This window comes from Leopardus geoffroyi, chromosome A3 (assembly GCF_018350155.1).
Source record: "Leopardus geoffroyi isolate Oge1 chromosome A3, O.geoffroyi_Oge1_pat1.0, whole genome shotgun sequence".
In the NCBI taxonomy this organism is placed as follows: domain Eukaryota; kingdom Metazoa; phylum Chordata; class Mammalia; order Carnivora; family Felidae; genus Leopardus; species Leopardus geoffroyi.
This window is the reverse complement of record NC_059336.1, coordinates 23,410,361-23,433,197: the sequence shown is the minus strand read 5'-3', so window position 1 is coordinate 23,433,197 and position 22,837 is coordinate 23,410,361. Positions and strand designations below refer to the sequence as shown.

Sequence of the window (22,837 nt, the reverse complement as noted above, 5' to 3'; positions counted from 1 at the left end):
TAATGTTTATTTATTTTTGACAGAGACAGAGCACGAGTGGGGGAGGGGCAAAGAGCGAGGGAGACACAGAATCTGGAGCAGGCTCCAGGCTCTGAGCTGTCAGCACAGAGCCTGATGCGGGGCTCGAACCCACAGACTGCGAGATCATGACCTGAGCTGAAGGAGGATGCTCAACCTACTGAGCCACCCAGGCGCCCCTTATTTATTTATTTTTGAGAGAGAGAGAGAAAGCACAAGCTGAGGCGGGGCAGAGAGAGAGGGAGACGCAGAATCCAAAGCAGGCTCCAAGCTCTGACCTGTCAGCGCAGAGCCGGACACGGGGCTTGAACTCATAAACTGTGAGATCATGATCTGAGCTGAAGTCGGATGTTTAACCATCTGAGCCACCAGGTGCCCCAAATACCCTACTCTTTTTTCTTTTTTTTTTTTTTTTTTAATTTTTTTAATGTTTATTTATTTTTGAGAGAGAGTGAGAGAGAGTGTGAGTGGAGGAGGGGCAGAGAGAGAGGGAGATACAGAATCTGAAGCAGGCTCCAGGGTCTGAACTGTCAGCACAGAGCCTGACACAGGGTTCGAACTCACGCACCGCAAGATCATGACCTGAGCCGGAGTTGGACACTTAACTGACTGAGCCACCCAGGTGTCCCCCAAGCATCTTACTCTTGATCTTGGCTTAGGATCAAGCCCTGTTAGGCTCTCTGCTGACAGGACGAAGCCTGCTTGTGATTCTCTTTTCCTCTCTCTCTCTGCCCCTCCCCTGCTTGTGCTCTCTCTCTCAAGGTAAATGAATAAAGACATTAAAAAGATCACTTTAATTATTGCATAAGTCACCATTTGAAAATTTTTATGAAATAAAAAATGTTTCCTACCCATAGCTCATACCCCAAAGTTCTTGATCAGCATTCATCTTTAAAAAATTCTTCTCTAACGTCTTTTTTTTTTCTTCCCCTCCCCCATGGACTTCTGTTAAGTTTCTCAAAAAAAAAAGAAGTTAGAGAGGGAGGGAGCCAAAGCATAAGAGACTCTTAAAAACTGAGAACAACCTGAGGGTTGATGAGGGGTGGGAGGGTGGGGAGGGTGGGTGGTGGGTATTGAAGAGGGCATCTTTTGGGATGAGCACTGGGTGTTGTATGGAAACCAATTTGACAATAAATTTCATATTAAAAAAAATTCTTTATTTTGGGGGCGCATGTTGGTTAAGTGTCCAGCTTTGGCGCAGGTCATGATCTCATGGTTTCTGGGTTTGAGTCCTGCGTTTGGCTGTGTGCTGACAGTGTGGAGCCTGCTTGGGATTCTCTCTTGCTCTCTTTCTGCCCCTGTCCGTTCTCTCCCTCCCCTCCATTCTCTTTCTCTCTAAATAAATAAATTTTAAAAATTTGTTTATTTTGTAAAATTTGACTTATCATGAATTGAAATGGGTAGAGGAAGGGAGAAGGGAATCAAGTGTAGGTAAAATTTGGCATTTCCTAGATGTCTGTGAAGGTCTAAGTACTTATGGGGTAGCTCTCTTCTAGACTCAACTGTATCCTGAACTAGGGCAGACTTAATGAGGGGAAGACATGGCCCTTTGGTGAATTTAGCCAGGAATGAGCTGTGGAATCAAATCTCATGAGTTTTGATTGATGACATGGTTCTGGACCTGGAAAGTGTTCTTTTGGCAAATATAGATGGTCTGTAACCTTCTCCCTTTCCAGTGTGTGGAGAGTATGGGCTCTATAGTTCCCAGAGCAAAGCTTATGTATGTATGAGCCCAGAGGAAGAATGAAGAAGCTTGTGGAGGTTTGCGGGTTGCCCATTGTTCCTTGGAGAAGAATATGCTCAGAAGTTCTTTTAGTGAGAGCCTTGGGGAAGTGGTAAATGTTAAATGAAGTGGTCTTCCTGCACTTAGGGCAGAAAAGGTGAGAAGAGATTCTGCAGACATGGGTGTGGAAGCTCCGGTTGCACATCTTTTCTTGCTCAGTTGGAATATCCTGTGAACCTGCTAGATACCAGGCACTGTGCTGAAATAAGTAACACTGACACAAGATTAGTATGACTTAGTGCCTGCCTGAAGACCATCTCAACCTGGGAGATACTACATTTAAGCTGAATCTCGATGGGTAAATAGTACTGTCCTGTGAGAAATAGATGGGGGCTAGGTATTCCAGCAGAGTAAACAGTATGAGCAAAGGTGTAGCCCATTTCCTAGTGTGTTATTTTACTGGAGAGAAGGAGGGTAGTTGAATATTTGGTGATTCTGTATTTTGATGCTACATACTTGTGACTTCATTTAGTTTTAGCTGTCATGAAATCTGTACATCTGTATCCTCATTTGTGTTACACTAAATATGTCTATAATTTATATGTTTAACAATGAATATAAGATTTGAAATTCTTTGCTTTTCTTTAGAAGGGCATATTCCAAATATTAGGAGTAGTATAAATTACAAATAGAAAAATTTTACTTTGTTAAAAGGTGAGTGACATTTAAATAGTTTTGTTTTTAATGGGGCTGTTTATAAAACTGACACCACTGTATGTCTTCAGAATTGCATACTTTTATTTGGATAATTTCAATTGGGGTGGGTCTTGCTGTATTGTACAGGGGTCTTGATAGCATGCCGTGTGGTTAACATAAATGTTATAGCAGAGGAGCTTTCTGAAAATAGTAAAGTGAGAGTACTCACATATTCACTCCTGGCTCATCCATGGTGCCTTTAGGTTGGTCTTTTGTCCTGCTGGGTCCAGAGTGTTATGCTTCAGCCTTGTGGGCTCTTGGGTGTAAGCGATCTCCCTTTTCTGGCCGAGCCTTCTGTCAGTGGCAGGGCTTCTCTCCTCCCAAGCTACTTTTCTGTCATGTGGGGGAAAGGGACTTGATGTACAAATGAGGTGGAAATTTAATCTCAGAACTTGGTGTGGAGAGCTCTAGATGACAGCCATGTTCCTTATAATTCAGCAGACTAAGCTCTTAAATTATATTGTCTTGAAGGTGGGGTTATATTGGACATCACTGGAAATTAGTAATGAATTGTTCCTACATCACCAAGAAACATGCTGTGCAGAGGAGAGGAGTGAGGAGGTTAGGTTAGAGGCTAAATTCAATGCTTGTTTTAAGGTTAATTCATTTTGTGGGGTTTGGGGCTCGTTCCAAAACACACACATGTACAGTTTCTGTTGTGTCAGTTAATTTAGCTGTGTTTCTGGTTTGTGGGGGGATGGAAATAAGATCAAGTGAGAGTAGGACAGATGAGCTTTGGGAATCGATGATGGTAAGATTTGATGTCTTCTTCTGCCTCAGGTTGCACAGGGCATTTTCTGGGGAATAATTTTGCAACCAGTGTAAATAACTGAAGCACTTGCCCATTTTCTAAGCGTTTATAGTAATGGTAGAGGTCAGATTACCTTGAGTTTGAGCTAGGAGGAATAAGTGCTCTGAGCTATTTGCTTTGATGACTTAGAAGTCAGAGGAAAATGCAGTTGAAATTCTGCTACTTGGGTAGGCATTTGTTTAAGTTGTAAAATAGAATTAGAATAGATGCCCTTAGAAGTTCAGAGATCTCAGATTATTCTCTAAATCTGGGCCTGGCCTATTTGGTCATACTCAGGTTACCAGGGCCTTTTGAAAATGGGCTGCAGTCCATTCGTTTTAGTCAAGAGTGTTTATTGTCTATGAAGTGCCAGACTATTCTAAGCTCTCTCATTTGTGAATATTCTACATGAACCACAAAGTAAATAGGGGAGAAGACCTAATAGAAGTTATAGGCTTATTCAGCTTTTTTTTTTTTTTTTTTAAACTATGTACCTGTTAGAAATGGGATATTTGCTGCATGGTTTAGGTCAGTGATTCTAACCCCCGGAGTCTTGATATGTTGTCAGTTATAAAATGAGTGGGAAGTTATTTGTCACTAAAATACCGAATGTTTACAAATGATTTACTTGTAAGTTAACCAGGTAAGTTTTAGAGTAATGCCTATAGTAGTTTTTGCAGATGACTTATTTTTAAATTAACCAGGTTTAGGGGCGCCTGGGTGGCTCATTCGGTTGAGCGTCCGACTTCAGCTCAGGTCACGATCTCACGGTTTGTGAGTTCGAGCCCCGCGTCAGGCTCTGGGCTGATGGCTCAGAGCCTGGAGCCTGCTTCCGATTCTGCGTCTCCCTCTTTCTCTGCCCCTCCCCCATTCATGCTCTGTCTCTCTCTGTCTCAAAAATAAATAAACATTAAAAAAAAATTAAAAAAAAAGTAAATTAACCAGGTTTAATTTAGTTAATGCCCACAATAGTTTAGCTTTTGTGCACTTGTGTTCTCTTATGTTTTCTTGAGTAAAAGAGTCATAGGGTAATAGCCATTGTAGTTTGGAAAGTTGTGTCTGTGGTTTGCCATCAGGCATGTTTTGGTGGAGAATTGGTTGAGAATTCATTGTTTTGAGGTTAGAGAAATGAATGAGATATCTGGTCAGTGCCCTAGGTCTTTCTGTGCAGGGGCATTGATAAGGCTCCAGGTGCCTGTAATACAGGAAGTAAGGTGGCATCATAAGAAATACCTAAAACTATGGGAGAGAAGACTGGCAGTAATAATATGTGCTTGCCACATGAAAATTGAACTCAGGACTTGAGTCCTTACTGTATGCCCAAGGAGCTCTGCTAACTGTTGAGTATACAGAGATGAATGGGGCACTTGTGGTCTTAGTGTTCGTTAAATGTTATTTGGATCTGACTCTGGGGGAGAGGTGAAATTTAGGTTGGTGGTTTGGGGGCAGGGGTGGAAGAAGGTGGTACTTTCACAGGGCCTTGAAGGATGGGTAGCAATTAGGCATTTGGAGATGGAGGCAGAGCAACATCAACAGTGTAATCATAGAGCCTTTTCTGAAACTGTTAGGTGTGCTTTCTGACTTAATTGCAGGCTTCCTGAACTGGGTTAAGGCTGAACTGATTAGTTGCTGCTAAAGTGAGGTCAGTTGCTTTGAGGAGTTGATGGAACTACTGACAGTGCCTTGTTCTCAGAGAGGGGGCTAGCCCTCAAGTGTTCACCTGGATCTCTGTATTGGTAAGGTTGCTTTCCTCCTACTTAGCTAGTATTCTTTGGCCTTATCTTATTTCCAAGAATTTTTTCTGAATTGTTTGAAAATAAGTTGCAGAATTCTGCTCCTAAATACTTTGGTGTGTATTTCTTACAATACCATGATACAATTCTCAAAATCAGGACCTTATTCGAACTTCACCAAGGATTTTGTTGGTACCTTTTACCTTATTTATGGAAGTGATCTTGTCTTCATTCAGTATACTCTTTTTGGGAACTTGGTTTTTTTATATTCATAAATTAGAAAAGAAATCCAGAAGAGAATAAGAATAATAAAGCTAGCATTCATGTCTTGCACTGTCCAGAAATGTTGGTATTTGTTCATGCATGCCACAAGTCCTTACATTGGCCTGTAGTGACCCTGCTTCTTCTGGTCACCTGTTACCTCTCTTCACTCTCTCCTTTCTGCTGACTTTGCTGCAGCTACATGGCCTTCTTGCTGTCCTTCAAGCACAGCAGGTATGCTCTTATCTGTCGGCTTTCGTTTTGCACACTTTTAGTGAACATCTTTTTTTTATTTTTTTATTTTTTTAAATGTTTGTTTATTTTTGAGAGGGAGACAGAGACAGAGTGCAAACTGGGGGAGGGGCAGAGAGAGAAGGAGACACAGAATCCAAAGCAGGCTCTGTGCTGACAGAAGAGAGCCAGATGCGGGGCTCGAACCCCAACCGTGAGATCATGACCTGGGCTGAAACCAAGATTTGGATGCTTAACCGACTGAGCCACCTAGGCACCCCTCACTTTTGTTTTCTTTTACTTGGTTTTAATTTCTCCTGGCATGTATTATTTTTGACACTTATGGGGGGAAAATCTGCAAAATGACTCTTTATAAAATAATTTTTTATTAAAAAAATTTTTATTTTAGAGAGTAAGAGCATGCACACGTGGGGGAGAGAGACAGAGGGAAGGAGAGGAGGCGGGGAGACAGAGGGATATAGAGAGAGAAGGAGAGAGAGAAGGAGAGGGGAAGAGAGAGAGAGAGAGAGAGAGAGAGAGAGAGAGAGAATCCCAAGCAGGCTCCACGCTAAGCGTGGTGCCTGACATGGGGCTCGATCCCATGACCCTGGGGTCACGACCTGAGCCAAGACCAAGAGTTAGACACTCAACCGACTGAGTCACCCAGGCACCCCTAAAATAATTTTTTAAAAGAGTCCCAGCTGCCTTAATTCAGAGTAGTTATAAAAATTCATCAAGAACTAATTCTCATAAAGAATTAGTGTTCTGATTGTAAGAAATCACATTTCATTTTAAAAGTCAACATTAAGAAAAACTTGCTGTCTCCTCATTACTCAAAAGTGATGGTTATACTAAGTCCACACAGTCTGGGATGACCTTTTGTTCTTGCTATGTTTTTCAATAAAAAAATTAATAAATAACTGAAGTGATTTAGTTAAATACATTAGAAAACAAAATAAAATGCCTTTTCACATTAATTTTCAAAACAGATTTTTTATCTGTTCATATATGTTGATTTTTTTCATCCCCGTATCCAACAGGAATCTTTAAAAAAAGAACCACTGCATCAAAAATTAGGACTTACTTGGGGGCATTTGGGTGACCCAGTCAGTTAAGCATCCAGTTTTGGTTCAGTAATGATTTCGCAGTTCGTGAGTTTGAGCCCCGCGTCGGGCTCTCTGCTGTCAGCACAGAGCCTGCTTCAGTCTCTCTCTCCCTGCCCCTCCCCCACTCATGAGCACAAGAGAAAAGAATCTTTTAAAAAAAAAAGGACTTACTTGAAATTTTGTTTTGAAAAAGAGTTTTCAACATTATGGCAGATCTAGAAATATTTAAGCTGGGCAATCAATCAATAATGCTATTCATCATTTATCAACTGGGAGTATCGAGGACAATCCGTTCCTAGAAGTGCCTCCCTGAGGTCAAAGAAATCTGTTATATAACTTTGTGTTTTCCTAACCTCCTCCAGCTTTCCTTTCTTCCTCTCAAAGTTTTGGTACCTAAGAAATGCTCAAGTAATTGACTTGAATTACTTGAGGTAATGGAATGAATGATCCAATTAATTAAATATTACTACTTAATTGAAGAAATAAGTCTTCCAATGGATCTGTTTGCTCTGGTCAAGTATAAAAGGTATTCAGTAGGGGTGCCTGGGTGGCTCAGTTGGTTGCGTGTCCAACTTTGGCTCAGGTCATGATCTCACGGCTTGTGAGTTCAAGCCCTGCATCGGGCTCTGTGCTGACAGAAGAGATCCTCTGTCTCCTCCCCCTGCCTCCCCCGCTCGCGCGCGCGCGCGCTCTCTCTCTCTCAAAAAAAAAAAAAAAAAAAAAAAAAAAAAGAAAACAAGTGAAATGTCCTCCTTTATATGGATAGCATTCTCACTCTTGAAGGAGCCATGGTACAATTTGGTGTATGGCCGGCCTTCCATCCTTCCAGACATGGTTCTGGTGCATATACAAACATACATGTATAGGGATAAGTTTTAAAAAACACAATAATGGAATCATATTCTTATACTATTTGATGGCTTGCCATTTTCATTTATGGTATTTTTCCACATCAGTTCTTATCTCCTTTCACAATTACATATAATTTATTTTATTGTATGGGTATTCCATGATTTATTTAACTATCTCCTCCTGAAAAATATTTAAACTCTTTCTAATTTTTCACTACTAATTCTGTTTTATGGGCAAAGAGCCTAATACTTGGCAAAAGGAGTGACTTAGCCACAGTTGCACATTTCCTACTTGCTGGTGATAAAGTCTGACTCCCATTTTCCAACTGAGTGCCTAAAGCCCTCTGATGAGATGTTGGGTGCTATATAAATTGAGAAGTGAACATAGTCCCTGTCTTTAGAGAAGTTGCGTAGTATGTGACACAAGATTCCCACAGCTCTTGAAGGTACTTGTTAAAGTAGTGTGTATACTTTAAGAGGCGTAGTAGGGTGGCCAGGTTTGAAGAAGAGTGTGTGGTACAAGTGATGACAGTACTCCAGACAGGATGGTGCTTTTGGAATTCTTTAATTTGAGGGAGGAAGATGTGTTGATCTGGAAATGGAATGATGTTTCTGGTGTTTCTTTTGGAACATGGACTTAGTGGTGAGTACAGGATGATCTAGAAAGATGGCTGGGAGAGAGAGAGTTTTGTTGAGGACTCATTCATCAGGAATGTATTATGTAAGTAAGCAGGAAGGAGGGCGGTATCATCGTCAGAAACATCCAACAGGGTCCCTTGAGGTCAGGATGCTGTCACATTAGTCACTATTTAGTGATCGTGTCCTGAGCTGGTGCCAATCTTAGAATTTCTAGCCTGGGACGGAGTCACAATCTAGGAAATCTGTGTGAGGGAAGCTCTTGAACAGCAGGAGGAGGAGCCAAGGAAGGCAGCACACCTCTAGTCCAGAGAGGCATTATCAGCTCCAGACACAGCTCTGGCATTTGGGGCAACTCTGCCATCTTGTGGAATAAATGCTCAGTGATTTTTGTGAGCACTGAGTGCAGAGGTTTGCACCTAGGGGATAGCCTTGGTGGGGTGGTTTTCCTCCCACACTTAGCTATTCTGTGGCCTCAGAGTAGTTTTCCTGTGTATATAGATTTTTTCTGCATATATTAATTTTTTTTTAATTAAATAAACTCTGTCTCTAACATGGGGCTTGAACTCACAACTCCAAGATCGAGAGTTCCAACTGAGCCAGCCAGGTGCCCGTCTGTAGATATATATTTGTCTATTTTTGGAAGAGAATTAGAAACAGAGAGAGCAAGTGGGGGAGGAACAGAGAGAGAGGGAGAAGGAAGATCCAAAGCAGGCTTTTTGTGCTGACAGCAGAGAGCCCAATGTGGGGCTCGAACTGATGAACTGTGAGGTTATGACCTGAGCTGAAGTTGGACGCTTAGCTGATTGAGCCACTCAGGCGCCCCTCTGCATATATTTTTAGCAAGTTTTTACTTTAAAATAATTTCAAGTTATTTCAACTTGTAAAAAAGTTGGAGGGGCACCTGGGTGGTTCAGTTGGTTAAGCGTCCAACTCTTGATTTCGGCTCAGGTCATGATCTCACTGTTTGTGGGGTTGAGCCCCGTATCAGGCTCTTCACTGACAGCGGTGAGCCTGCTTGGGATTCTCTCTCTCTCCTTCTCTCTGTCCCTCCCCAACTCTCTCTCTCAAAATAAATAAAGAAACTTTTAAAAAAAGTTGGAAAATTAGTACAAAAAATTCCTATATGTCTTCAACCTGATTCCCCACTAGTTAGCAATTTGCTGTGTTTGCTTTATTATTTTTTAAAAGTATTTTTTTCTGAGTTGTCTTGCCATAAGTTGCTGAATTTTACCCCTAAATACTCCAGTGCATATTTGCTAAAAACAAGAACATTCTCCTATATTACTGCAGTGTGATTATCAAAATAAGGACCTTATTCAAACTTCCTCAGTTCCAATAATGTCCATTATGGCAAAAGTGGGAAAAACTTTTTTCTGACCAGGATCCAATCCAGGATGATACATTGGATTTCATCATCATGTTTCTTTAGTCCCCTTTCATCTGAAATAATTCTTCAGTCTTTCTTCTTATTTTTTTTTTAATGTTTATTTATTTTTGAGAGAGACAGAGACAGGTTTCGAGTGGGTTAGGGGCAGAGATAGAGGGAGACGCAGAATTGAATCAGGCTCCAGGCTCTGAGCTGTCCACACAGAGCCCGATGTGGGGCTCGAACTCAACGAGCTGTGAGATCATGACCTGTGCCCAATTCTTCAGTCTTTCTTTGTCTTTCATGAACTTGACATTTCTAAAGGATATGATGTCCCTTAATTTGGTGTTTTCTGCTCTATCCTCAGGATTAGCTTTAGGTTATTGACTTTTAGAAGAAATACCATGTAAGTGATATGTTCTTTTTAAGTGCATTCTATCAAGAGGCACATGATACCTGTTTGTCCCATTTATTGGTGATGTTAACTTTGATCACTTGGCTAGGGTTTTATCTGTTCTGTAAAGCTATTATTTTTCCCTTTATAATTAATAAGTTTCTTGTGAGAGGTTATTTTGAGGCTATATAAATATTTTGTTTCTCCATGAAACATTCACCTATTATTTTAGCATCTGTTAGTATTTTTTATTTTCTTAATTTTTTTTTAATTTTTTTTTTTTTTTTAAATTTTTGAGAGAGAAAGAGAGAGAGAGAGAGAGAGACAGAGTACAAGCAGGGGAGGGGTAGAGAGAGAGGGAGATACAGAATCTGAAGCAGGCTCCAGGCTCCGAGCTGTCAGCACAAAGCCTGATGCAGAGCTTGAACTCACGGACTGTGAGATCATGACCTGAAGTCAGATGCTTAACCTACTGAGCCACCCAGGCATCCTGGTATTTCTTGTCTGAAACAAATTTAAAAAAATTTTTTTTATAATGTTTATTTATTTTTGGAGAGAGAGAGACAGAGTGTGAGTGGGGGAGGGGCAGAGAGAGACAGAATCTGAAGCAGGCCCCAGGCTCCGAGCTGTTAGCACAGAACCTGACGTGGGGCTGGAACCCACAAACCATGATCATGACTTGAGCCACCCAGGTGCCCCTGTCTGAAACAATTTTTACTGTAATGGCTGCCAACTGGTGATTTCTAATTTTAATAATTTCTTCTACATTTTACTGGTTGTATTTTTTTATTATGAAGAGCTTTTCCCTCTTTCTTTATTTGTATCTACATGGACTCATGGATTCTTACTTTCTTCTGTGGGTTATAATCTGTGTCTGTCATTATTTTAATACCCACCACTGTTCCAGATTTGGCCAGTGGGAGCCTTTCAGACTGGTTCCTGTATCTTCGTCATTCTGTGAGCACTTTTTAAAAAATGATTTTATTTTTATTTTTTTAAAATATTTTATTTTTAAGTAATCTCTATACCCCATGTGGGGCTCAAACTCAGAACCTTGATATCAAGAGTTGCATGCTCCCCCGATTGAGCCAGCCAGGCAACCCCCTGCATTTTTATATATGCATTTTTATAATATCTTTTTTCCCCACTTGTCACCATACGTAGGGTCATACACTATGGTATGGACTGGGCAACTTTTTTTTTTTTTTTAATCCTTAGGGATAAATTTTTTTTTTTTTTTTAATGTTTAGTTTTGCGAGAGACAGAGTGTGACTGGGGGAGGGACAAAGAAAGACAGAGACACACAGAATCTGAAGCAGGATTCAGGCTCTGAGCTATCAGCACAGAGCCTGATGCAGGGCTCAAATTCATGAGCTATGAGATTATGACCTGAGCCAAATCAGACCCTTAACCGGCTGAGCCACCCAGGTGCCCCTGGACTAGGCAACTTTCTGTTTTCACTTAGTATATCTTGAAATTATCTATATCAGTAAATACAGAGCTGCCTCATTCTTTTAAATAGCTGATTAGAATTACATAATGCAGACTTCCCATAATTTATTTAACTGTTTTTCTAATTAAGGACATTTTTGTTTTTTTATTTGATGCATTTGACTGGACTTGCTGTGAATATTTACATCTGTTCATGTTTCTTTTTGATTGCCTTTTGTTGCTTCAGAGCTGATAAAATTATTCCTTCACAGACCTGAAAAATGTTTTACCCATTATAGTATTTGAAGTACATGTCAAAAAATTATTAAACTATTGGGATCACATGGTGTCATTGCTAGTAAAAATACCAACTGTATTGGGGCATGGTGCTGAGGGTACATATACAAGACAATAGAAATGGCCCTTATTCTTTGGCCGGAGAAGTCATAAAGGATAGGATATAGGAACAGATCTGAAGTGCCAAAGATGGGGTGCATCAGGTAGTCATTTGTGCCAGGAGTTGATGGCATGTGGTCCTTGAGAGCCAGGGCCATCTGGACACCTTCCTGCTCATGGAGTGAGCTGAGTTTGGATAGAATTGAGTACTTGGCCAAGCCTGCGAGGGATGGCAGGGAGAGGGCAAAGCCTGAGTGGAGGTATGAGCCATGAGAGCATGAAGCAGTTGTTGGGGCCAGCAGTTGGCTGGGCAGCTACTAAGGCCTCATGGTGCATTATTAATGGGAGATGAATTTGGAAAGCAAGATGGTATTTAGATTGACATGGGCTTGGAATGCCAGATTGAGTATGGTCAACAAGACTAAATATCACCATCATAATCTTCTAAATGTGAGGATTGAGGAACTAGCAATGGGAGTGTTTAAAAAAGGGTTAAACAGGATATTATTTCTAAGCCATGTTTCAGAAAACATAGTTTAAAAACTTTTTTAAGTTTAAGATTAATGTATGCTTATCATAAAAGGGAAAGTATAAAGCTTTACTCAAGTATATAGAAAATGAGAGGGCTTCTGATCCTATTCTGGATTATCTGTCACTGTGTAACCATGTTACCACATACATAGTGGTTTAAAACAACACATTTATTTTCTCATAGTTTCTGTGGATGAGGAGTCCAGGCAGAATTTACCTGGGTCCTCTGCAAGACTGCGGTCAAGGGGTTGACCAGGGCTGCATTCTCATCTGAAAACTCTACTGGAGAAAGATTTGCTTCCAGGCTTACATGGTTGTTGGCAGCATTCAATTCGTTGTGGGCCGTCGTTGTGGGCCGTCATTCAAGGCCACGTTCTTGCTGGCACTCTCAGTTACAAGTTACTTGTCTTCTCTGGAGAGTAGCTCACAACATAGCAGCTTGTTTCATCAGGACTTCAAAGGAGAATACCTACTAGTAAAGTACATGTTAAATATTACATAATATAATCACAAAAGTGATTTTGCTTATTCTATTAGAGGCAAGTTACAGGTTCTGCCCACACTCAAGGGAAAAGGATTACACTTGGATGTGAATACTTGGAGGCAGGGATTATTAGGATAAATTTTGTAATTTATTTTCCTCCCAAAAGTAAAGGAAATCGTCCTTAAGAGTTACCATTCTTAAAAGCAAATTCAAATTCTGTGGACCATTTTTCTCTGCATAGCAATGTATAGAAGTAATTTTGAGAGAGGCAAGAGGCAAGAGCCAAGAGTGACTCTTGAGATTTTTGAGGCTGGGAGCCCAGGGGAGAGTTCTGTGCTTTGCCTTGATTTCTTCAAACAGAAATCTATTAAACATGAGGAAGAGCACAGACCATTTAAACGATAATACCGGTAACCACTTGGAAATACTGATTTCCATACCATTTCCTTAAAAAACTGGAGTAACTTGGTTCCAGTGATTTACCCACTACCCAGAGGGTAGCTTTTGAATCCGGCTCCCTGGAGGATTTAATTTACATATTCTCTGCTTTTTGTCTCCTGGTAACTGCTCCCAATGTTGACAAAAAACTCTAGTTTCCCAGAGTGGATGATGTCACTTAGCTGGCTGGTGCCATCAGTGACATATGTTCCAAATAAAGTCCTATTGGGACCCAGGTTACACACCTGTGTGAGACGTGGGATCCATGCAGATTGTGGCCCAGTGGGCCCTTAGGGCAGCCAGCTGCTCTCCTGGTTCTAGACCATGCTTCCAGCACCATGTTTCTTTGGTTACAGGAACACTGTTCTGGGGAGTAGTATAATACAGAAATATGAAAACACTGTGTTATTCTTTCTATTGTGAGGACAGTAATGGCTATTATACCTTATTAGCCAGCATGGAAAAGTAGAAAACAGTTCTTTTTACTTGAAGTCTCATAACCAAAAGGTTGCCATTACTTATATTATAATATTGTATATAATATTTCTGTGCATAATGTTTTGTTTTGATCGTATTTCTCTTGTGGGTTTTCTTTAGCATAGTCATACTGTGCATATTCTAATATTAAATTCTTTGAAAATGTAAAACATTTTGCTGGGTGTATCATTTTACTGTTTCTTTTGTGCTTTTATTAACATTAACACTTCAGTGTTTGATTAATAAAGGGCAGTTGGATGTTAAAATTTCTCAGGTTGTGCCACTGATACATGGCTTCCTGGCTGGGATCCTTGTGTACACACCACCGGTAACTTTGATTGTTTTAAACAGACAGCTATAAGGTCAGTGATAACCATGATGACAACTAATGTTCAAGTAACTTGCTGTAGTTAATAATGGGTTTTCAGGGAAACATGTAGGGGCCTTGTGAAATAAGTATTTTTCTTCCCATTTGGTGAGGAAATGGTCTTAAGAGAGGCCAGCTCTCTTGTTTAATGTTGTGATACACTAAGGTAAGTATCATAGGAGAAGTAAAGAATGGAACCTGTCCCCCATTTCAACATTTTAGAATAAAGAAGGCAAAACCACCTTTAATAGAGATAGAAAGGGATAGATACCACAAGATTTATTTTCCATAAAGTACTTATGGGAATTCAGAGAAAGCAGGATAAAATCTTTTCTGCTGAGAGGCCAAGGCAAAAGCTTTATGTAAGTAGGTGGCAATTGAAGGATGAGCAGGGCTTGATTTGCATGGGAGAGAGGTGTGCCAAACAGAGAACCATGTGACCTATCCTGGCTGAACTGGCAACTTTCATTGTGCATACAGAGGGCTTGTGTTTCCTGTCCTATGCAAAAACTAGGATATAGGGCACCTGGATCGTTTAGTCAGTCGAGCATCCGACTCCTGACTTTTGCTCAGGTCATGATCCTGGGGTAGTGAGATTGAGCCCCATGTTGGACTCCATTCTGAGCATGGAGCCTGAGTAAGATACTGTCTCTCTCTCCCTCTGCCCCTCACTTCCACTCATGCTCGCTCGCTCTCTCTCCCTCTCTCTCTCTCTCTCTCTTGTTAAAAAAAAAAGACCTAAATGTATAGAATTACAGCATCAAGAGTTACAAAATTCTTGGATTAAAATAATCTGATGGAGTTTGTTCGGGATAAGTGTGTAACTTCCAACATGTAGTTTGACAAAACTATTTGAGGAAAATGGAAATGCACTTCAATTAGTGTTTTAAAAAGGCAGACAAAACAGGGATGCCTGATAGCTCAATTGGTTAAGTGGCTGACTCTTCGTCTCGGCTCAGGTCATGATTTCATGGTTCGTGGGATTGAGCCCCATGTTGGGCTTTGTGCTGGCAGTGGAGCCTGGTTGGGATTCTCGCTCTCCCTCTCTCTCTCTGCTCCTTCCCCACTAGTGTACTCTTTCTCTCTCAAAATAAACTTAAAAAAAAAAAAAAAAAAGGCAGACAGCACATAGTTCAGGATTTTGGTGGACTAAGCTGGTACTTTCCAGCACCATGTAATGTGACTATTTAAAAAAACAAAACCAAAAACCCTTTGTCTATGCTTGTAAAAGTAAGATGTTCTGAAAGGTGGGGGTAATAATCCTACTGAGTGGCCAGACTAGGAATCTTGTGGTTCATTTGGATTTCACATTTGTAGAAGGATGCAGAAAAATGGGAGTGCTTACAGAGTAATATGTTCTCAGCCAGAGCTTATGAGTGCTGTTTTCACTTTGGTTGGTAATTATAATTGCTGTCTCCAGCCTCATTCCATAAATGACATAAGCTTGTTTACCAAGATGTATTTAATATTTGAAATGAACTGCTTTGTGCCAAGCACATATATATATATGTTACAGCCTTCTCTCATCTCTTTGAAATAGGTGGTATATATTCCCTTTCATAGATGAGAAACCAAATCCGAAATAGTTTGAAAAATATGTACAATTTATTTATACAGCTAATGAAAGAGCTGGAATTTAAAGTTGAGCTGATTCCATTATGCCATATTGCCGCTAGCATGAGTGTTCAGTGAGGTTGAGAATGGTGTGGACTTCTGTCCTGCTTATGAGCAGGTTAATTCCTGAAAAGCTGTTCATAAGTCCCATTTGTTTATAAGTCTAAAATTATACCATATAATAGTAAGGACCAATATTTATTGAGCACTTAGTATATGCCAGACATTTTTCTAGGATCTTTGCATATAATTCATTTAAGTCTCACAGCTCTGTGAAGGAGTTACCCTTAATCTCGCCACCCTGCACTAGAGGAAGCAGAGGCAGGAGGAGTAAGTAAAGGAGTCAGGATTTGAACCAGGCTGTCCAGCTGCAGAGCCCACACTTTTAGCCACTGTCCTGTCTTTTCCTTATGCAAATGTCCAGTGGTGTGTACACAAAGGTCCAGTGTGTTTGAATAGAGAGAATGGTAATTTTTCATGGAATTGGTTTGGAGTTCTCATTATTTTCAACCCTTAATATATATTTTTTTTAACTCAAAGATGTTTGTATTTTGACATTGTTCTTTTCCATTATAAGTCAACTTATCACAATAACCACAGCTTACAAACACAAGCCAAAGGATGCATGAGTTTACTATAGCTGAGCTTGACTGCTGTAGTTCTCAGATGGCAGGTGGTGTTGATGCTCTCTGACGTTGGACCTTACCTTATTCATATGATGGTTAGTGGGGTTGTCTGCAGTGATTTTGGAGACCGTCAAAATGGAAAAGGAATTATTAGGTTGAACCATATGAAATAGCCAATATTTAACTTTATTAATCTATAAAAATGGCAAATTCATATGGTTCAGCTTAATAGGCTCAAGAGGAGGAAATTCCAGAGAAACCACTTGTAATTTAAGAAATAATTTTAGGATGTATTGGAGGTTTGAGGTGGTTTTTGTTGTTGTTTTTAGAATGAGTGTGTGTGAGCGGTGGGAGGGGCAGAGGGAGAGGGAGAGAGAATCTTAGGCTCCTTGCTTAGTGTGGAGCCCAATGTGGGGCTCAATCTCACCACCCTGAGATCATGACCTGAGCTGAAATCAAGAGTCAGACGCTTAACCAACTGAGCTACTCAGGTGCCCCTGGAGGTTTGAGTTTTGAATTTCTCCACTGACATGCTTTTTCAGTACACCCATGTTTCTAAGTATGTATTCCATTTGGTTTCATGTTAGTTTTCTTCTCTTAACTGCATCTTATTGATTTGAACCTCTTTCTTTTATCTCTTGTCATAGATAGAAAGTGATTTTAAGGCATTCTGCTTTAGGATGTGTGTGTGTATGTGTATTTTTTTTTTTAACTTGTTTAAAATGCCCGTATAGTGGCATCCATCAGATCATCAAACGTACCAGTTTTGTAATCTTACCCTAGTGCTGATTTGGAAATGTTGACTTGATTTAGATTGAGTTTAAGAATTTTATTTCTTCTGATTGTGGAATGGTATTTGAAAATGTAATCCTAATATTTACCAAAGGTTCAGTATGCTATCTGCTTCTAATGGAAATTGTATCATTGTATTTGGGAAATATTTGATTCACCCAAGAAAAGTCTTTTTAGGATATTCTTGGGTGACCTAATCAAGAGTGTAGGAAAATTTGAATTTAAGGGGATTACTCTCATTGGGGTGAAGGCATTATGAAAGGAGTCTTCAATAAACTGTTTCCAACACACATGAATTTCTTGTTACAGCTTTATTTTTTGTCATTGACACATGGCAAATTTTTGCCTTCTGTTTGTTTTTTGGGGCAGAGGGTGCATTTCAAACTGTTTTTGCCTCTTTAAATTTGATCATGGAGTCCTCCTGAGTTCTCCTCATGCCTTTCAGCTCCACTCATTTGGTTATCTTTTTTTTTTCTTACTGAGTCCCTTTGTTCAAACAAAGTACATAGTAGCAAAATATCAAAAACTTTTGTAACAGTTACACTGTCTTTGTACAAAAATCATTGTGAGATCCCTTTGGTTTTATAAAAAGATCCCACCAGAATATTCCCTAGTTTTGTCCACACACACAAGTATTAGGATCGTAGTAAGTTTGAATCTGTTCTAAGTCAAGAGTATTAAGTATTGGTGGGTTGGGTTTCTGATTTTTTTTTTTTTTTTAAGGATTTTTCCTGTTCTTTCCCTACAGTCTACAACCTTGAGAACTTGTGTGGCTGCCTAATAAGCAAACACTTGATCTTAGCCAAAAGGCCGAGAAGCGATCTAATAAGCAAACAAAAACATGTTGATCTTCTCATTCAGAAGATGAATCTTGGTTGAGTGTCTGTTATTTATCCTGAAGTTGTATCCTTTCTTTCCAAACAGTAATCTGGGGAGGTGATGGCTGCCTGATGTCTCTGTCTCCATATGCTTTCTGCTCTTTCACTTTTTGTTGCCGTGTGTAATGCATGTATTGTCATAAGTAGGATAAGCACGAGGAATCTTTGTTTTTGTTTCTGTTCTGTTTTTCAGTAACAAATACTTTTAAGAAAACAGATGATTTTGTGACATGTAAAGCCCCAGCTGTCGACCTAGATCACAAGTTCAGGTGCAAGGTTGTGGATTGTTTAAAATTTTTCCGCAAGGCCAAACTGTTGCACTATCACATGAAGTATTTCCACGGGATGGAGAAGTCACCAGAGCCAGATGAGAACCCAGGAAAGAGGCAGGTCCAAACGAGGGGCTCTTCAGCTTCAGACAAGGCCAGCCAGGAGAGCCTGACCAGGAAGCGGGTCTCTGCCAGTTCCCCAAGTAAGTATTTTGGTTCTACGTTGTATCTATATTATAGAGTACTCTCTGTTGCTCAGGTCACACTGCTTGCATTTCTGACACAGAAGAAGGTGTTAAGTTGGTTTGGTCCAATTGAATCTTAAAAGATGAAAACTGACAAGTGATCCTCAGGAATTACATCGAAGGGCTGTGACCCTCCTGGAGGAACGAGAACTACAGTAGTGGGGGCACCTGGGGGCTCTGTCATCGAGCACCTGACTTGGACTCAGGTCATGATCTCATGGTTCGTGAGTTTGAGTCCCACATTGGGTGAGCTTGTGCCCTGCTTCAGGTGAGGCCCTCTTCTCTCTCTCTCTGCCTCTTGTGGGATTCTCTCTCTCTCTCTCTCTCTCTCTCTCTGCCTCTCGCTCAGTTGCACGTGCATGCTCTTTCTCAAAAAAAAAAAACAAAAAACAAAAACAAAACAAAAAACCCCAAAACAAAAAAATTGTAATGGAGGTAGTAACGATTACCACAAAGTCTCGTCTTCATGTCTTAGTACAAAGAACCTTTTTGGTGGCCTTTCCTTCCTTCCCGCCTTCCTCCCTTCTTCCCTTCCCTCCTTTCCTTCCTTCCTTCCTTCCTTCCTTCCTTCCTTCCTTCCTTCCTTCCTTCCCTTCCTTTCCTTCCTTTCCTTCCTTTCTTTCCTTCCTTCTTCCTCCCTCCCTCCTCTCTTTCCCTCCCTCCTTTCCTTCCTTCCTTCCTTCCTTCCTTCCTTCCTTCCTTCCTTCCTTCCTTCCTTCCTTCCTTCCTTCCTTCCTTCCTTCTTTCCTTCCTTCCCTTTCATCTAAGTAATCTCTAGCCAGTATGGGTTTCAAACTCACAACTCTGAGATTGACAGTTGCATGCTCCACCATATGCCAACCAGGTGCCCCTGGAGATTTTTTCTAAAACTTAAGAGATTGAAAAATTACAAATTTCTGGGGGAATTTCAGAAGACTTTTTAAAATTTTTAAATTTTGTTTAATGTTTATTTTTGAGAGACAGAGTGCGAGTGGGGGCGGGGGGGGGGGCAGAGAGAGAGGGAGACACAGAATCCGAAGTAGGCTCCAGGCTCTGAGCTGTCAGCTCAGCCCAATGTGGGGCTCGAACTTACTAACCGCAAGGTCATGACCTGAGCCGAAGTTGGACGGTTAACAGACTGAGCCAGCCAGCACCACCCCCCTCACCTTTTATTTATTAAAAAAAATTTTTTTTAATGTTTTTTATTTATTTTTGAGAGAGAGAGGAGGTGGGGAGGGGCAGAGAGAGAGGGAGACACAGAATCCAAAGCAGGCTCCAGGCTCTGAGCTGTCAGCACAGAGCCCGATGCAGGGCTCGAACTTACAAACTGCAAGATCATGACCTGAGCCGAAGTCAGGTGCTTAACCGACTGAGCCACCCAGGCGCCCCATTTTTTTTAAAGTAATCTCTATGCCCAACGTGGGGCTCAAACTCATGACCCCAAAATCAATAGTCACATGCTCTACTGACTGAGCCACATGCCCGCAGAAGCCTTTTTAATGAATTTCCAGTAAATTCTACAAGCCCTCCAGCTTCTTTTTACCTGAAATTGTAACATCATTGTATATTGCTGGCTGATATAATACCTAGGTATTAAATGATATGTGGAACTCCTAGGACATGTGACAGTATTCCCAAGAAAGTATGAAATCAGGTTTCAGGACAATGGGGCAGGGCTGTGTCAACTAAGGTGATCTCTGACCCTGTGAGAGATCAGTCCTCAGCCATGTTTTGAAGATTTAGAGAGTGAAGGTCAAGGTAGAATCTTTTAGTCATATACGATGCATTATTTATTAAAAGTATAATGTGAACCACATGTAACTTTTTCTAATAGCCACATTTTATTTTATTATTTAATTTTTAATTTTTATTTTTTTTAAATGTTTATTTTTGAGAGAGAGAGCATGGGGGAGGGGCAGAGAGACAGGGGGACAGAGGATCTGAAATGGGCTCCACACTGACAGCAACGAGCCCAATGTGGGAGTCGAACTCTCAGACTGCAAGATCAAATGCTCAACTGACTGAGCCACCCAGGCGCTCCTAATAGCCACATTTTAAAATGTCAAAGGAAACAGATGAAATCATTCTTAATGTATTTTATTAATTTACTATATCCAAAATGCTATCATTTCAGCATTAAGTTGGTATAGAAATGTCTTCTTTTTTGAAGTTTTTTTTTTTTTTTTTTTTTTTAAATTTCTTTATTTGAGGTGGGGAGGGGCAGCGAGAGAAGGAGAGAGAATCCCAAGCAGGCTGTGCAGTCTCACCACAGAGTCTGCTCTGGGGATCGATCTCATGAACCATGAGATCATGACCTGAGCCCAAATCAAGAGTTAGAGGCTTAACTGACTGAGGCACCCCAGTATAAAAGTTTCTAGTGAGCTGTTTTATATTCTTTTTCCTATACTAAGCCTTTACAGTTTAGTGTGTATTTTATGTTTACTGAACATTTCACTTCAGACTAGCCACATTTCAGGTGCTCAGTAGCTGCATATGGCTAGTAGCCTCTGTATTGGGCTCTATTACCCTCTGTTGTAGGTAGTCTAGCTGTGCACTTGACGAGCCTGAGCATTGAGCTAACAGGAGCTGCCTGAGGAAGGCCAGCTGGCCAGTAATCACCCAGGAGGAGACTCCCCATGAGGGCCGCAGGGCATGGCAGCACTCACCACCTTAGTGACTTCACCAGAGTGTTGCTCGGGTACCCATCAGTGGTTAGATGTCTCTCAGAGCAGGCTCGTATGAACCAAATGGCAGTAGACTGATGCTCAAGGCCACGTGCCAGTTATTTATTTGAGACGAAGCCCACAGCTGTCAAAACTCCTTTCCTGTGTAGGAACAGTTTGCTTATTGAGCATTGGATCAGAGCACTGGAGTTAGAAGTGCTTCATACTAAAATAGATTGACTTGTCCATTCTGTACCTCTTTATTGAGTGCTTATTAAGTGCCAGGCTCTGTTCTGGGCATTTCAGAAGAGACCTGAGTCCTGTTTTGCTTGAGATCTTGGTTGTGAATATTCCTGGCACAAGGAAGAAAAGACTGGCTCAGTCCTCAGACCAGAGCATTCTCTTGCCTGGGCATTGCTTGTTTCATTTAGGGCCAAACATTGATTCCTTAGGGATGTTAATGTCTATTCCTGGCCAGTCCTACTGGCTTTGGTGGCCACTCTGTATCTTTCAGGTGAGTTTATCTCTCTGTCATTGAATACATGGTTAATTATGGGGGCAAGCTTATTTCCTAGGACATAAGATACCTGTCACTGAGATCTTCTGCTTCCCCAAAATGCCACCTGGCCCACGTCTCACCTAGAGCAGTGGCTACCTAACCCAGCTGCCTGGGAGTCACACTTGGTGCCTTGTTAAAATATGGATTTATTGGGCCCTGCTTTCCAGACACATTCCAATTCAGTGGTTCTAAGTTTAGAATCTGTAACATTTTTACAACCCATCCCCAAGTACAAAAGTGACATATGATTGCTGTATAAATCAGTACAACAGAGTTAAGGGAAAAGGTATCCCTCCCCTTGGCATTCCCACCCTCTTTGCAAATGTAACTATTTTTATTTAACAAACTCTTTTCAGATATTTTCTGCGCATATCCAAACACATCTACATAGAAAATATCTTTTACACAGTATCACTTGCCACTTTTTTTTTTTTTTTTTCATTAAAGATATCTTGGGCATCATTTCATATCAGTGTTGATATGTGGTTCTACCGATTTTGACAGTTGTCATTTTTCATTGTATGAGTGTACTGTACTGTAAACATTCTTCCTATAAAAAGTTTATATTTTGCCATTTTTTTTCACTCTATCAAGTGCTAAAATAAAGTAAACCTCCCAAAGATTAATTTACCCTTGTGTACAAATAAACCCATGGGATAAATTCCTGGAGGTGGTTGGCTTCAGCAAAGGGTATGTGCATATCTAAACTTCTGATAGATGATACCAAATCACCTTTTGAAAACTTTGTTTCAGTTTATAATCTCTCTCCAACTAGTCATGTGTGTCAGTTTTTTAATATTATTAATATTACCAAATTTTAAATTATTGTAAGTCTGATAGGTAAACATATTTCAGTGATTTTAGTATTTTATTTTTAAATTTCTGAAGTATTTTTGGGGCGCCTGGGTGGCTCAGTCGGTTAAGCGTCTGACTTTTGCTCAAGTCATGATATCACTGCTTGTGAGTTTGAGCCACAAGTTGGGCTCTATGCTAACAGCTCAGAGCCTGGATCCTGCTTTGCATTCTGTGTCTCCCTCTGTGCCCCTCCCCTGCTCACACTCTGTGTGTGTGTCTCTCTCTCAAAAATAAACAAACATTAAAAAAATTAAAATTCTGAAACATTTAAAATATACAGTTCATAACTTATGCCCATTTTTAAATTGGATTATTTGGGGTTTTTTTGAGTTTTGAGGTTTAGAAGTTCTTTACATATTTTGGAT

General features: G+C 40.5%; 1 protein-coding gene across 6 annotated transcripts in view; it reads left to right on the top strand.

The window, feature by feature from the left end:
- PHF20 (PHD finger protein 20) overlaps nt 1-22,837 on the top strand; it is a 171,636-nt gene that overhangs the window by 106,487 nt on the left and 42,312 nt on the right. For all 6 annotated transcript variants that reach the window (XM_045444764.1, XM_045444765.1, XM_045444762.1 and 3 more), the window contains one exon: nt 18,096-18,374. In XM_045444764.1, the coding sequence (XP_045300720.1) occupies nt 18,096-18,374 (279 nt within the window). The remainder of the gene's footprint in view (nt 1-18,095; nt 18,375-22,837) is intronic.